The 16688-nt window shown below is 45.9% G+C and overlaps 2 protein-coding genes across 6 annotated transcripts; both read left to right on the top strand.

Moving 5' to 3' along the window:
* The first annotated feature begins 405 nt into the window (after positions 1–405).
* On the top strand, positions 406–8513 carry LOC116327750 (protein FAM3C-like). Of its 5 annotated transcripts, XM_039614958.1 has the most exons (11): positions 1268–1310; positions 1486–1515; positions 3770–3808; positions 4953–5033; positions 5261–5335; positions 5429–5537; positions 5678–5736; positions 5897–5947; positions 6021–6105; positions 6373–6499; positions 7450–8513. In XM_039614958.1, exons 1-11 carry the CDS (start codon positions 1283–1285, stop codon positions 7537–7539), a joined length of 774 nt encoding a protein of 257 aa, XP_039470892.1. In that variant the 5' UTR covers positions 1268–1282; the 3' UTR covers positions 7540–8513. The 5 variants fall into 5 exon arrangements, with proteins under 5 accessions (XP_039470893.1, XP_039470892.1, XP_031605264.1 ...); XM_039614959.1 differs by lacking the exons at positions 1268–1310; positions 1486–1515 and adding an exon at positions 406–1078; XM_031749404.2 differs by lacking the exons at positions 1268–1310; positions 1486–1515 and adding an exon at positions 2432–2532.
* A 2592-nt stretch (positions 8514–11105) lies between these two features.
* On the top strand, positions 11106–16449 carry actr6 (actin related protein 6). Its single transcript, XM_031749420.2, has 11 exons — positions 11106–11322; positions 12233–12350; positions 12430–12498; positions 12568–12691; positions 12870–13005; positions 13082–13138; positions 14185–14283; positions 14466–14544; positions 14756–14927; positions 15494–15632; positions 15769–16449. Exons 1-11 carry the CDS (start codon positions 11255–11257, stop codon positions 15896–15898), a joined length of 1191 nt encoding a protein of 396 aa, XP_031605280.1. The 5' UTR covers positions 11106–11254; the 3' UTR covers positions 15899–16449.
* Positions 16450–16688: the final 239 nt, after the last annotated feature.

The raw sequence follows: 16688 nt of genomic DNA, 5'->3' as shown, positions 1-16688 counted from the left end.
CTGCCCCAGAGTGTTTCTTTCTTCTGTTTAAGAAACTAAACGGGTTCTGAGGGGTTAGTGAAAACTGAAGGAGGAACAGGCTGTTCCCGGGAATCCCTCACAGTGATAACACTTGTGTAAGATGATGCTTGTGTGCTTGAAGTGTCCAGAGGAGCCTTTAATTTAAAAAAAACAAAAACAAAACACCAATTTGTGACTGATGCCACTCGAACTGCACTGAGCAGCCAGATTTCAAAATAAAAGCTCCAGAGTGATTTTACGAGTTCTTCTCAGTGATGAGGGAGGGGGGGGGGCACCTGACTTTACTAAACATTTTCAGGACAAATGGTTCCAGTCCAGTCTAAGTACACAACTAAACTGGGAGGTCCAACCCTGAACTTCCTGTACTCGGGTTCAGGGTAAATGAATTCTTAGACCTCGGCTCCTTCAGTGGAAAGCAGATTTCCTTGTTGCTGCTGTCAGAACTCTGATCAGCACACCTATCTACACCCAAACACCAATCATATCTTTGCACCTGGAGCGGGAGAGGGCTCCTACAGCCTCTTTTCTGCTTTTATATTTTTAGATTGCAGACACTTACCACTGAGCCTGAACGCCTCATACACCTTACATGAAGCATAACACCTGTTGTCACCTGTGGTGATGTTTGGCTGGCGTCCTGTAATCAGCAGCTGAGCTGCTCGGGGCAGTTTGACAAACTGTAGCTCAGGTGAGAATGGCCCCGCCTCCTGCACCTGTCATCTTCATATCACAGGAACCATCTGAGTCTGACTGAGTGGGTGGATGTGGTTACCTGTCAGCCTCCATCCCTCTGCTGGTATTTCAGATATTTAAAGATTCTCTTCATGGGAAAAACAGAAATGTAAATTGTAATCAGATTACTCTGAATTGCATGATTACATGGTGTTACGCTGGCTTTCATCACTTGAGTGAAGTTGGTGCCTTCATTTTATTTAAATCCTGATGGCGACTTCCTGCTCTGAGGACGTCATTTCCATATGAAAAACAGACGCGAGCGCCAGACGCCATCGAAGCTGCTGCAGGTCTGTGCTCATGGCGTCCGCTGCCTGAAGCCTCGGTGAGTAAAACGGGTTTGGCGAGTATGTCCTGTTTAAATGAAGCAGGTGTCAATGCTGAAAGACCAAAGTTACAAATAAGAGGGGGTGTATCGGTGCCCTCAGCAGGTTTCCAGAAATGAACCAGTCAGAAGCTGGATTCCTGTTACACCAGCCAAAATAATAAGTACAGCTGCAGACAGCTATGTGAGGAATCCTGGAGCACGATGACGGATGACCATGCTGTGCCGACGGGTTAGTGGACCCTGGAGGTTTTACACCAGTGTAACCAGTACACTGCCAGTGTGTGCAGACTAACCCCGACCTGCTGAATATGAGCTGCTGTAATCTACACAGATTTATTCGGGCCAGCCGTTTAAGCTTTTTAACTTATTATTGATAACAAACTGAATGTGTGTGTTTACATCAGGACGAGGAAGCGTCTGCTGCTCTGTGAGAGGTCAGTCTGATGTCACATGACACGGTCATTTACATAACCAGGCCATTTGACTTATTGTTAATAATAATAATAGAGAGGCAGGTCCATAATGATGGGTGAGGACTTTTAAAGGCCTGCAGGTGTTTCATGTATTTCTACTAACTGTGAGGTTATTTTGATGAGTCTAGCGTTCTCGCTTGGGGGGGCGGAGCTTTTCTGATCGTTTTAAAGAACTCTGTTCGTGTTTCGCTCTTTTCTCTGTGGTTTTGTGTGAACTTGTTGAAAGAGGAACGATAGTGACTTATATCGTGTTTGAAAAGTGAAACTGAAGAGCGTCGAAGGTTTGATCTCGGGGACGTTCTCGAATGTAAATCGCCACCTCACAGGACCAGACTACGTTGAAAGCACATTTCTGTCTCCAGCTTTTCAGTGTTAAAGAGGCTGCAGGTCATGTGACCTCTGTGGTCCTGTCAGAAGGTTTTCTATAGAAAATGTAAAAAATGCCTTTTGTTTCCTGTCTCGGTGTCGTTTGTCTCCTGGGGGAAATAAAGTTCAGCAGTGGAAACATTTGATTAAAAAGTGTTTTGTTTCACTGTGTGAGGACAGGAAACAGGAAACAGTAGGTTTGGATTATAAGTCGTGTTTCAGACACTTCACTGTTACGCAGTTTATGCTGAAAATGAGGCAGATGGGCTGTAACAGCCAGGTGTGACGCCCCTCACCTTTATCAGCGTGGAGCTACTCGGTGGTCGGAGGGGAGACGGACTCGGTTTGCTCCACAGATACGTTTCACATATTTGACTAAACGAGGTCCCTGAAACGGACCGAGCTCTCCACCTGGCATCAAACCAATGGTTGACGTCACGGCGTGACGTACATCTTTTATATACAGCCTCTGGTTTGGATAGATGTGTTTATTAACTGTAACTTCACGGGTGGGCGGAGGGATACACACCTGGGGTTAAAGACACTGCAATGAGTGCGTGCGCGGTTTTGTGTTCAGTAACCGGATCGGCAGCACTACTTATCTGGTTTACCGTAAGTTTGTTTCTGTTACTGCGCAGACTCTATTATGAAAACGGGACGGGTGGGTTTGACGACACAGTGCACGGAGCGTGACTCCAGGTGTACCTGCACGCTCAGTCATTTCCCTCGGCTGCGGTCGTGAGGTTGGTGCCTGTGAGACAAACACAGCTGTGAGCGCCGTTCGTTCCTTCATCAAACAGGTGGAAACGTTACACCTGTCCTTTATTCACGCGCACTCTGACCTACCTGCGAGCTTCTGATTGGCTGAGAGGAGAGGCGGACGCTGGCACTCCTAGTTGTCGGAGATGCTTACTGTCAGAGTCGGTCAGTGTGGCTTTTCTTCCTCTATGAGGTGTGTGTGTGTGGCGTGATTTCTCAGACCATCACGGGGGAAAAGAGCCGCGAGAGCTGCTGTACCTGCGCAGGTGTCACACAGGTAAACGTGCGGTGTGGTTTGGTTTCTTTTCCTCGGCTGAAAATATGAAGAAAGCGCATCTTTACCCGCTGACCTCAGCTCGGAAAACGGAGCTTTGCAGCACCTGTGCAGGTGTACGCGGGAACAAAGCAGAGTGATTTTAGTACGTTTCCAAACATTCATGAAGTCTTTTGACTGAAGGTTTGAGAGCTCTGCTCAGGTGTTTGTAGTTTCCGTGGAGCGCGCTCAGGTGCAGAGTCTCAGGCCGGTGATGTGCCAAAAAGTGATTTCCAGTAGCCTATTGAAACTGCTGTAACTCGCTCGTTGGCCTTAAACATTTCAAATATACACTAAACGCATCTCTCCAGAATGACATCATCTTGACAAACAGCATTTCTGTCACAAAGTAGAAGCCGCAGTCAGTTTGGGGCAGTGACTTTTATAGATCCTTTATGTATCCTGTTAAAGTCTGGGTGACATTAAAAATTAATTTTTAGGAGCGACGCGGCCCAGAGAGTCACAGCAGGTTTGCGAACATATTTTAAATGACCAAAAGGTTATGAAAGTGGTTTAAAAACAGGTGGTTTTTAACATTTTCTATAGACGCTCTTTGCTCCACAGACTTTAGTGAGCATTATTTACTGTGTAAGTAAAGACATGACGCGTAAAACAACACGCGCAAGGACGGGCAGCGCGCTTGAGAGCGCTCGGCGTGTCCCGGTGGGTGTGCGAGACGCATCCACAGCTTTAGTCCCACAGGAACATCACAGCTGAGATATGAACACGAGCATGTCTGACGAGTCCTGATGTTTCCACCCGTTTGTCTCCGAACAGGGAAACGAAGCACGATGAAGCACGCGGTCCTCCGGGGAAGTAAGTGTGTGTGTGTGTGTGTGTGTGTGTGTGTGTGTGTGTGTGTGTGTGTGTGTGTGTGTGTGTGTGTGTGTGTGTGTGTGTGTGTGTGTGTGTGTGTGTGTGTGTGTGTGTGTGTGTGTGTGTGTGTGTGTGTGTGTGTGTGTGTGTCCGTCCCTGTCCCTGTCCTTCACTCTTTATCTTCTTCTTGTTTGTCTGAATCTTCCTCCCACTGCACGGAAGCCTCATCAGACTTCCACGTAAAAGCTTGAAGTTCAAATTTTCGAGAGAACCCAAAATGTTACATGTTTAGTGTGTAAAATCTCACCACTAGCTGTCAGTAGATTGCTGACTGCAATTTTGAGATAATCACCGGAAATTTCGACTTAACAGCCAAATATTATCAGACATATCAGCTTCTGAAACGTTCAGATCTAAGATCATAACCTAAAAGTTCCACCCGTGTCTGGCAGAAACAGTTTTTATCTTTCACTGGTAGAAACGGGCTTCAGGCAGACTTCAGGTTAACGGGGCTTCAGACGTGTGCTGCTGTTAGGTTTTCTAATATTTCAGGGCCACTACCTGGAAAAAGAGTTGGGCTTAACTGTGGCTAAAACAGACCTTGGTTTAACTTTGGGTGACCGCTCTTCAGCACAGCATGCTGCAGCCCGAGCACATCTGTAAGAAAGAACACCTGTGTCCACCTCACCTTTGTTTGTGCAGGGCAGCTCACCTGCACAAACAAAGAAATGCAGTCGACGGCCATCACAATGATGGATGATAAACATCTTAACAAAGATGATCTGAGCAAATACTTGATTGCGTTTTATTTACAAAGCAATAATTCCCAACAAAGTGCGTTATTACCAAAGCACGTGGGCCTGTGTCCTGTTCACTTTAATTTGATATAAACAATTAAAACTGAAACATTCATGTTTATCGTCGCTGTAATAAACCAAAGCTCTGCAGTCACTGATTTGCAGTCTTCCCATTTATTTGAAGTCAGTCTGATCATTTATTGACTTTCATGGTTTATTGATTGGTTGTTAATTAATTTTATTTATTTACTTATTTACTGTGACGAGTGGATGGAAACTTCTGTCCTGCAGCTCATCAGGTGCGACTGCCTCACATACAGTGTGCTAACGAGATGTGCCTCCCTCAGGTGTTGTGCCGTTGCTGGTGGTGGTCACGTCTGTGATCATTGTCGTTGTCATCCTGCAGCAGTCCAACGTCTCGTTTGAAGGTGAGTGTTTAATGCATGACACGGTTGTTGATCTACAGGCGACAGGATCTACTGCCTGTAGCTCCCGAGGACTGGAGCTGGAGAGCCCATAGTGGCCACGGGCTTGGGCCCGAGTTACCTAGTTTTTCAGCTTCGCTCTGAGACCAGATGTTTTGGATTTGCATTGAAGCAAATAAAAACCTGTTTCTGTAAATCTAATGAGTGTTGTTTTGTTTCTGTCCTTGCAGCTGGTTGGCATCATAATTTACCCAAGGTCATCAATTTCCCCCCTCACGGTGCCAAAATATCCAGCAAGCGTTCAGGTCAGAGATCACTCGAGCTGATCGGGGTGCATCAGCTGACCCAGAGGAGCAGGTGGAGGATAATAACGAGTCTTTTTCTTTCCTCTCCTTCAGCTGGTGTATGTGGTACTCCAAGAGAGTGTCCTGCACATGAGATCAGTTTCTACATCCACAGCGGAGCCGCCAACGTCGTCCCTCCGGCCATCTGTGTCCAAAACAAACTGTAGGAGCTTCCTTGCTGCCTCCTTTCCTCAGCACCTCTGTCTGGCGTCCTTTCAGACCTTGTCCTCACATACTTGTTGTGTCGTCTTCTGCATCTCTTTGCTTTCTTCATGCTAACGTGCAGACTGTGACTCTCCTCAGGGTTCTGGGAACTGCGCTGAACAACGCTGGAGGAGGAATAAACATCGTTATCCTAAATGGTGAGTGTGCTTCCTTTAAAAAGGCCTTCATCTGGCACTTTGTGCACAGCGCCTCGAGTCGTAAAGATTTTCTTTGGAAATGCATTCAATCATTAAAAGCCTGAAAATGAATGGGCGGAGTTTCTCTCATGGTTCTCTCATGCTTATCTCCCGTTGGCAGGTAAAACGGGAGAAGTCCTGAAGACGGATCACTATAACATGTACAGTGGAGGTGAGCAAAGACGACCCTTAGCCGACTCGTGTCAGTGGCTGGAGACGGAGCTTTTATCATGTTTGTGTTGCAGATGTGAAACCGTTCATTGAGCTACTGAAGAGCATCGAGAGAGGCTCCATCGTTATAATGGCGTCCTACGACGAACCCTCAACAAAGTAAGAGTCTCCTCCTTTGATCACTTCTGACAGGAAGCAGCTCAGATTCTTCCCCCGGCTTCTTCTCTAGGTTCTTGTTCTTGCACAGTAATCGAGGACCAAAGAGCTTTTCCAGGCAGGGGTGGAGTTGTTTGTTTCTGTGGCTCCAGCTTTGTCTCAGCCGTCAGCTTCAGTCTGTCTGTTGTCTTCATACTGAGGTAAAAGGCACTGCCTCCACCCATCTTGAAGCTGTTAACGCGTTCCTCCACCCTCTGTGTGTTTCTGCAGGTTAAACGATGAGCTCAAGAATCTGATTGCTGAACTGGGAAGCTCTCACATCCACTCGCTGGGATACAGGGACAACTGGGTGTTTGTTGGTGGCAAAGGAGTAACGGGGAAGAGCACCTTTGAGAAGGTAGATTAGTCTAAAGGCCTTGAGCCTGCACACACTCGGAGTTAAGCAGGTCCAGCTTAACTCCGAGTGTGTGATCCCTGAGATGGCAGGTATCAGGTTTCCCCTGATAGTGAAGAGGTGGCCCAAATGCTGGCTCTGCCTCCTGACCAATCACAACCATCCTGAACTGATCTCCACTAGTCTTTTTTGTTTTGTTTTGTTTTTGTTAAGATTGTCTGGGCTCTAGGCCAGTCTTTAGGAGGAGATGTGCTCTACAGCGGCAACAACAAGACAACCTCAAACCAGGAATGGTTTTACAGGTGGAGGCCCCCCTCCTCATTTTTTCTGTTTTTCACTGGTTTTGCATTTGGCTAGGGTCAGTGTCACTGCTGGTAGCACAAGGTGATGCCTGGACCCTGCAGAGACTGCACAGGTAGTCCTGAGGGCCACATGTCCTCTAGTGCAGCGGTCCCCATCCCTGGGCCATGGACGGGTACCGGTCTGTGAGTCGTTTGGTACCGGGCCGCAAGAGTTAAGGCTCGGGTGTGAAATTGATGGTTTTCAGGGGTTTTATCGGTTTTATCATTAACTCGGTTTCCCTGAGTCTTTTCCCATGTGTTATGAATAAATCTTCTTTTTTTTGGTACCGGTACTGATTTTATTTTGTTGTATTTATCCGTGACACCTTAAAGGCCGATCCGTGAAAATATTGTTGAACATAAACGGGTCCGTGGTGCAAAAAAGGTTGAGGACCGCTGTTCTAGTGGGCCCCATGCTCCCTGCCGTAGAACACCAGGACTGGCAGATCCACTGCTGTCATTCGGCTCCACAGAGATGAGGGCGGGCTCAGCCTGAGCACACGTGTCAGACGTGAAAGTGTCTGTAGAAGCTGAGGAGAACGCCGTGCCTGTAACATTGGTCAGCAGGTTAGAGATGGTCCTCTTCACCTTCTCACTCTCTCTCTCTTCCAGCACATAAAGAGCGACTCGGCAACCAACAAATACGATGGCTGGCCCGAGCTGATCGGGCTGGAGGGCTGCGTCCCCAAATTCCCGGAGTGACAGGCGAGGCTGCAGACGCATGGCTGGTGATTTAGAGACTGATCTGGGACCGGAAAATTGTGCAAACCAAATCCAGGTGAACCCACCTGCCCTGTTTCTTCTATGTGTGAGGCTCTCATGGAAGCTGGGCTCTGTCTCCGCCTCCAGGAATAAAAAATTAAAAAAAAATCAGGAAAATACATTTTAGGGTTTCAGATTTGCCACCTTTTTATTGAAGTGTGACAGGAAGTGAGGTGAGCTTTGGAGCTCTGTAATCGTTAGTGAGAAACTCCCCTTTAGATAAGATGACTCAGTTCAACAGGACAAGCAGGTCTTTCCTGTGCAGTAAGAGAACGGACAACCTCCTGAATGTTTCTGACATCCAGCCTCTCCTGAAGTGCTGCAGGCACCATCACCTGAACCAGAATCTCCAGATTTTATCTGCAAGTCCTCCCAAAGCACCTCAGCCGCACCTTCCAGTTTGTTTCTTTGTTATTTTTTAAAGTGTTGCTTTCATTTATAAAGAATTACAAACGAAACGGATGATATCAAACCAGCCAGAATCACACACAGGTCTGGGGATGTTTCTGGACTTTTTTTAAATGTGCATTTCTATTTTTATATTGTCCTTTTTTGAGTTTAAGGTTATTACAAAGTGAATTACTTTCCGGGCTGTGGGTCTGCACGTCTTACCCATTTTTGGATTCGTGGTTGTTGGTTTGTTTACATTAAAAATGAAAGAAAGCCGAATGAAGAAGACGCCGATGCTTTGACTCCGATTTTGAAGGCAGATGAAGGTTGCCCGGTTCTACCTGAAGCTTCTTCCTGTTTAAAGGGAGTTTTTCCTTCCTACTGTCACAGAGTGCTTGATCATAGCGGGCTGTCTGATTGTTGGGTTTCTCTGTTTTATTGTAGGATCTTTACTGCACAATAAAAGGTGTTTGAGGCCACTGTTGTGGTTGGGTACTATATAAATAAAGTTTACTTGAACTGAAGAACAAACTCTCTCAGACGCTTTTATCTGCGACTCTTTCACGCTGCTGCCTCAGCAAACAGAGAATGTCACACTTCCTTGAGTCACATCCTGCAGCAGCAGAATCATTGTTCATTGTTTCTTCTTTGTAAGTAAATGTGACTCAGGGACAAACATGGCGCTGACACGACAGCAGCCTGTAAAAGGTGAGTGAAGGTGAGCAGAGTCATCAGAGCCGTGCAGATGCTGAGCGTCCTGTCCTCACACATGGACGACGACATTTCATTTTGAGGATTAAAGCAGGAGAAAAAGCATCAAGCACTTCATTTGCTGCACTGTTTCATTTTGGAAAACAATAGAATAGCACTTGTCATTGTACGCGTACGACAAAATTATGGATGCAAACAGAATAAATATATATATGTGTGTGTATGGTGTTTGTTAACAGTCTGAAGAAGCTGTTTGTCCCCACTTTGTCTTTTCTGCTTGAAATAATGAAGGAAATCATTTTATTACTGCACAGAATAAAAATCCACTCCCAGGTGATGGTTTAAACAGTCAGGAGCATAAAGCAGCGAGGCAGTGACCGCCTACCTGCCGGCACGAACTATGTTTTTATATTGGAGGTATGCGAGGGTGGTGCAGGACATGTATGAGGACAGATGGGTTGAAGGTGGAGTCTCTGATGACACTGTGATATGTACTGAGAGCTGGTGGAGGAGAGCCTGTATGGGTGGAGGCGTGCTCTGAAGAGAAGAGGAATGAAAGACAGAATACAAAAAAAAGATTAACCCATCGACCCCCGGTGACTACAGGCTGGAGAGACTCATCCTGAGACACTTGCGTCTGCTGGTGGAGCCTTGGCTGGACCCCCTACAGTTTGCTTATCAACCCCATATCGGTGTGGAGGATGCCATCATCTACCTGCTGGACCAGGCTGTCCTATCACCCTTCCTCTTCACCCTCTACACAACTGACTTCAGGTACAAGTCTCAGTCATGTCATCTGCAGAAATTCTCTGATGACTCTGCCATTGTGGGCTGTATCAGGGATGGACAGGAGGAGGAGTACAGGAGTGTGGTGGACAGCTTTGTTCAGTGGTGTGAGCTAAACCATCTACAACAAAGACAAAGGAACTTTAGGAAGCATGCTTCCTGTAAGTGGATGGTGACGGGTGTAGGAGGAGGAGTATGCGTACTCCTACACCCGTCACCATCAGAGGGGCTGATGTAGAGATCGTGGAGGACTACCGGTACCTGGGGGTACACTTGGACTGTAAACTGGATGGACCAAGAACACCAATGCGGTCTTTAAAAAAGGGCAGAGTCGGCTTTTCAGTTCCTTTCATGTTTGTAGGAAAATGCTGACCATGTTCTATCACTCTGTGTTGGAGAGCGTTGTGTTCTTTGCAGCTGTGTGCTGGGGAAGTGGGGTGAAGACAGCCGATGCCAACAGGCTGAACAAGCTGATTAAAAAGGCTGGTTCTGTCCTGGGTGTCAGACTGGAGCACCTGGCGGAGGTGTCTGAGAGGAGAATGCTAATAAAAGCTTCTTTGTATCAACCAACTCCTCCCACCCCATGCACGCCCCCATGATGGACCATCGGAGCACATGCAGCAAAAGGCTCATTGCCCCGAAATGCAGAATTGACCGCCACAGGAAATCCTGTGTCGGTGGCAGTAAGACTGTATAACTCTTCCTCACTCTGTAGGTGATTCTCCTGAGGATTAATAACAAAGTTATTCTGTTTCCACTCAGACCGTGCAATATCACCCAACAGTTTTTCACTGAATATTTGTTTCATCTCCCCATCATAATGCTGCTACTCTCTTTTATTCATTTGCACAATACTATGTCACTTTTAGAATCACCTGCACTCATAGCTAAGCTACTTATTTTTCAGGATATAGTTATATTGTTACTTCGTTAGAGTTATTTGATATTATATTTGCACTATCCTACTGTATAATAGTATTCTTATTGTATATCTTATTCCTCTGTTCCTTTGTCTCTCTTGCTGCATTGAGCGTGTGTATGACAAAAGAACTTCCCTTGGGATAAATAACTCTCATCTCATCTCATCTCATCTCATCTCATCTCATCTCATCCCGTGAATGAGAGGGAGACAGGTGGAGGGGTTAACATGAAAGGAGCAGAAGGAGATGCTGGAACAGGAGGACATGATCCCCTGAGAAAACCTCTAAAGGGAGCAACTGAAAGGAAAAGAAGAAGAAAAAGATTTTTCTCTTTGATTGTGCAGATTTTAGAAACATTAAAAAGGTGGCATGAAATGTAAATATTCAAATAAATTATATCAAGATAATGTGTGAAAGACAATGATTGACTTAATGCACTTAGTTTGAGGGAAAAGTCGTATTTGGGCGGTTATTTTGTTTATAATTTCTGATTAATGTCATTTAATTCTACTCTGAAGCGCAAAAGAGACTAAAATTTAACGGAACATAGGAGGCGGAAGAAAAGAAGATCCTGTTTCTACCCGAACACTTTTCTAAAGCACAGTCAAAAACGTTGTATCTGATTGGCTGGTCGAGCTGCAAAGAAGCGTAAAGGCTAAGATGTGAAGCTCTGATTGGCTGTCATTCCACCACATACCGTGAGAACGACAAATTTGATTGGCCGAAGGAGCTCGTAAAGTCCTAATGGCGGATTGTCGCTGAAAATGTGAAATGCGTTTTGTTTTTGTTTATTTCTCGATTAATGTGAGTTTATAAATGTATTTAATGTGAGCAGTTCCGGCTCTGAAATGGCGACATTAGTTTTGGATAACGGAGCGTACACGGCGAAGATCGGGTACAGCCAGGAGAAAGTCAGGTGAGATGTTAGCATGACAGCTAACGTTGCGGCTAATTAAAATAATAATAATAATTAAACTAACGAGGCGTAAAATAATTTATACTTTAATCGACCTAACCTCTGTGTAAGATCCACTTCATAGCAAGTACCCCCCGAGACAGCAGTTATCTCTAGCTTTAAAGGAAAAGTCAAACCCTCACGCCAGATACGATTTAAAATCTCTCAGTTTAAATAAAATGTATTTCATTAAAAACGCGTTCTAATATTTTTTTATATACCAAATTTAAACTCTCAGCAGTCTAACTGGAATTCGGCCTATAAAGGTAAAACAGCTGAAGGGTGTTATACATTTAATAGTTTTTTTTTTTAAAGTGTTTTTATTAAGCCAACTATTTGGAAACGCTTGTGTGCTTCACGTAAAACAAAGTCAATAAGAATTTACTCGAAAGTTTGCATACAGCTGTACATGATGGTAACACACTGCATTTCTTATTTTAAGGACAAAATATGAACGTATCCAAGAGGAAAAATGGTCACATTTATAAGATAAAAATGGCAGATTTATAAGAAAAAACATGCAAATGTACAAAGAAATTGACAAAAACGGTGGAATATTAACAATTAAAAAATGGAAACTTACAGTAAAAAATAACCTGAGTTTTTGAGGGAAAAAATGCAGTTTTACAATAAAACAAGCAATTTTCAATGAACATTTGCAAATTTGGTGGGTGGAATGAAACAAACTGTCAAATTTATTAAGGGAAACAGTTACAATAAAAACATTTTAAAAATTACAGTAAAAATGAGCAAATGTATGAAAATAAAAAAATCAGAGTTTCCCGCAATAACGGGCTTTGCAGACAGCTGATCATGTAGTTGGTAGAATAATGAGCGGACCTGACGTGGACCTTCTCTCTGTCCCTCTCAGCGTCATCCCAAACTGCCAGTTTCGCTCAAAGACGTCCAGGTTAAAAACGTTCACTGCAAACCAGCTGGATGAGATCAAAGATCCTTCGGGGCTCTTCTACATCCTCCCCTTCCAGAAGGTGAAGTCACATAAGGGTGAAGCAGCTTCGGCCTGACGTCAGACCGTCTCATTTGCACCGTTTCTCTCCGTGTCTTCAGGGTTACCTGGTGAACTGGGACGTCCAGAGGAAGGTGTGGGACCACCTGTTTGGAAAGGAGATGTTTAAGGTGACTCGCTGTGGTGTGTTTGACTGAGCTCTTGCTGTGGTGGAGGCTGACCCTGTTTTCTGGCTGCAGGTGGATTTTGCAGACACGAGCGTCGTCATCACTGAGCCTTACTTCAACTTCACCTCCATTCAGGAGTCCATGAACGAGATCCTGTTTGAGGAGTACCAGTTCCAGTCGGCACTCAGGATCAATGGTGAGTCCTGAAAGTGAAGGCTCGTCCCGTTAGACTTCCTGTACTTTCAGAATAAAAGCCTGGCATCTCGTTTTAGTAAGAGTGGTGCTCATAAACTGTAAAAAAGGTAAAACTGAGCTGCTGATTTCGGGCAATCAGGGAAGCTTTCTTTGAATGATTTGCCACTTTGTTCCACCAGCCGGCTCTCTTAGTGCTCATCACTACTTCCACACAAACCCCTCCGAGCTCTGCTGCATGGTGGTGGACACCGGGTTCTCTTTCACCCACATCGCCCCCTACTGCCGCCGCAGGAAAATGAAGGAGAGCATCCGCAGGTTAGAGAACGTGACCCCGCAGACGCGGCAGCAATACCACCAACAGCAACAATCTGATGCCTGTTTTTCCTTTTAGGATCAACGTGGGAGGGAAGCTGCTGACCAATCACCTGAAGGAGATCATCTCTTATCGGTAAGTCGTTCTGCTTTGTGACGCCGGCACCTCGGCCGGGGTAGCTCTGGGCTTTTATTGAACTGTTCTTTTTCTAGGGTGGGTAATTGTAACACAGACATCCTTAACGACTTTAAAACACAGGTCTGAATTTATTTTCAATTTTCTCTGATCCACACACGTGTGTGTGTGTGTGGTATCCATCATCAAGCTTCTTCATAATTCTGATGAATATGATCTTTAATTGAGTTCATGCTGGTTGGTTTCCTGGGATGGACCTGGCCTCTAAACAAATTTTCAGCAGGGCTGAAGTTGTAGCTTCTATTCTATTCTGAAGCTTAATGCTAAGCTGGGATCTTTGTCCTGTTGGAACACTCGACTGTGTCCACGTTTCACCCGACCAGCTGTGTTGAGAGAAGTTGGGAGAATGTAGAGGTAGCCCTCCTCCTTTATTCCATCCACTTTGTCTAATGTGCCTGCACCACTGGCAGTGAAACAGCCTAGAGCATGATGCTACCACCACCATGCTTCACAGCTACAGTGTTCTCAGGTTTGAAAGCCTCAGCTTTGCTCCTCCAATCAGCTCCATCTTTGTCTCGCCCGACCATCAAACTTTTCTCCAGAGGGCGTTTGGCTTGTCCACGTTTCAGACGAGCTTGTTGATTTTGGAGTGGGAGCTTCTTTCTTGGTCAGCGCCCACTCGGTCTATAGAGATGTGAAACTGGCTTCACTGTGGAAGTGACGCTGGTGTTCCAGCACTTTCCAGTCCATGGCAGGCTTGATCCTGGGTGGTTCCTGAACATCCTAACCAGTTTCCTCTCATCTGAGAGGGACAGTCTGGGTCTATTCCCAGACGTCAGCAAAGTGATGGCAGATCTGAGTAACTTGTAGTTGTGTGATCTTCATGTAGTCCATCGCTGCCTCTGGTTCTGATCCAGCGGCCCTCCTCTGAACAGGTGTTTAGTGTCCAGGTGACTCTTTAGCTGATGACGGTCCAGCTGCAGCTGTAACACGGGAGGCTTGTCACACTCGTTCAGATTTAAAGAACTAAATGTTTGTTTCCACAGTCAGCTGCATGTGATGGACGAGACTCACGTGATCAACCAGGTGAAGGAGGACGTGTGCTACGTCTCGCAGCACTTCTACAAGGACATGGAGATCGCCCAGTAAGCAGCAAGCTTTAGCCTTACCTTCATATCCTGATCTGGGACTTAACAGTGTGACAGGGTTTCAGTATTTTATCAAATGACCACAAATTTTAACAAGTCCTATGTTAACAGCTGGATTGTGAGTGTAAATGCACAGCAGCTGCTGGTTAACGCAGGAAACCTGCTGTGGTTTCTGTCAGGGCCAAGGGCGAGGAGAACACGGTGATGAGGGATTACGTTCTGCCAGACTTCAGCTCCATAAAGAAAGGCTTCTGCAAGGTGAGAGACCCTCTCTGTGTTCCTCAGTGTTAAACAGCAGGAGAGCTCGTGTTAACGCGCTGTCAGCGAGAACGTGTCACTGTGATCGAGTCACATGGGTTTTATTTTCATTTTGGCGAGATCTTCTTCAGTGTGTGTGTGTCTGTGTGTGTCTGTGTGTGTCTGTGTGTGAATGACACATTCATGGCTCTCTGGTGTTTCTGCTCACCAGCCCCGTGAGGAGATGGTCTTCAGTGGGAAGTACAAAACAGGGGAGCAGATCCTGAGGCTGGCCAACGAGCGCTTCGCTGTCCCCGAGATGCTCTTCCACCCATCTGACATCGGCATCCAGGAGATGGGAATCCCGGAGGCCATCGTCCACTCGGTGGAGTCGCTGCCTGAAGGTCAGCGGCTGATCCACGGTGGCAAGCCGGGGTCACCGAGACACAGATTTATGAATGAAACAGATTCTGTGAGCTTAGAGAAGAAAACACATCAGAGCCCGTCACTGATCTCTGAGTCCATAGCAGCAGAGACGAGGAGACGGCTTTCCTGTAAATTTACTGTTATCATAGAGGCATTTTGGCAGCGAGTTGGCGGTTCAATTCCCAGCCAGCATGTTGCTCCTGCTCTCTTCCCACAATGAAGATGTTCAGCTTCCTGTCCGTTTTTACTGTCGCTGTCAAATAAGAATCAAAAAAAAGTTTAAACTTAAAATTCTTATAATTAAAAATAAATAATACCAAAGTGTAGATGTACTACTCATTTTTTTCTAAACAAAGTTGTCATAAAGCGGAATCTCCTTTCCGTTTTAAAGCTGCAGAGCAGGAAAAGCCGAATACTACAGTTAAATAAAAAAGTACTCTGACACTTCTAACGATGGCCTGCGGGCGGCGCTGTGACGACCGGCAGCTCAGCGTTTAGGTAACTTTCTTCTTTTTCCGTGTTAAACGTGTGAATCTGTCCTCAGAGATGCAGCCACACTTCTACCGGAACGTCGTGCTGACCGGAGGGAACACGCTGTTTCCCGGCTTCAGAGAGCGGCTGGAAGCGGAGCTACGGGCGCTGGTCCCCGCCCATCTGCCCGTGTCTGTCATGCTTCCTGCAAAGTAAGAGCTCGTCATCCTCAGAGCCTCAAAACCTTCACTCGGTGATGTCAGAGATGAGTAAACGTGGTTGGTTAGCTGACCTGCGGACGCTGCTGTCCGATGACGGAGACTTTAACGCTGTGTTTGTGTCTCGCAGTCCCGTCTGTTACGCCTGGGAGGGCGGGAAGCTGCTGGCTCATAACCCCGACTACGACGAGATGGTGGTGATGCGGGAGGACTATGAGGAGAACGGGCACTGCATCTGCGAGGAGAAGTTTGACATTTAGGAGTTCAAACTGAGCAGAAACATCGATAGTGATGATTTGTCCTTCCACTTTCACACGTGTCCTGCTGCCATAGCAACAGTCGCAGTGTGTAAAGTGTGGAGTCTGGGAGGGACAGGTTTACAGGTGGGTGGAGACTGAAGGTCCCTGAACCTGCTGCTGCAGGTCTGGATGCTCCATCCTGGGACGGCGGAGCTCGGGGCGTCCGAACCACCGCTGCCGTCTTCCTAACGTTTATCCCCGTGAACCAGCAGCAGCCGCCTGCCTCCACCTCTGCTGGCTCAGTGGAGCCGGAGGTGTGCCCGCCGCCAGGAGATAAAAGGCCCAGGGTCAAAGTCATGACTCATAAAGCGATGTTTCAGCTCTTTATTTAAACTCGGGAATAAAAGTGAGTGAGCAGTCCGAGATAATCACAGAAGGAATAAACTGTAAGTGGACGAGACATTAGTCAGAAAACTGTTTTTGTTTTTGTTTGTTTTCACACAATTTTTAATGTTTGTGTTCTTTGTATGTAAATCTTAATTTGCATTTATTAAATACAATAATAAAAAAAACTCCAGTGTTCATTTTTAAGTGTTTTCATACCTTTTTATATCTTGTAATTGTTTAGACGTTTTGGATTAGAACGGGTGTTTTTACTCCGGGGTGATGTATTTACTCCAAGTTTTACTTATTTTTTTTTTGTGGAAATCTTCTACATACACTAGTGGGGGGTTTTTTTTCCCTTTCAATTTCCATTGCCTGTATCACTAAAACTAACCGCCGCACCGGGAGGTTCCAATGTTGAAATCAA

Source organism: Oreochromis aureus, linkage group 7 (assembly GCF_013358895.1).
Source record: "Oreochromis aureus strain Israel breed Guangdong linkage group 7, ZZ_aureus, whole genome shotgun sequence".
In the NCBI taxonomy this organism is placed as follows: Eukaryota; Metazoa; Chordata; class Actinopteri; order Cichliformes; family Cichlidae; genus Oreochromis; species Oreochromis aureus.
The sequence above is the reverse complement of the archived record's forward strand: the minus strand, read 5'-3'. Positions and strand labels throughout refer to the sequence as shown.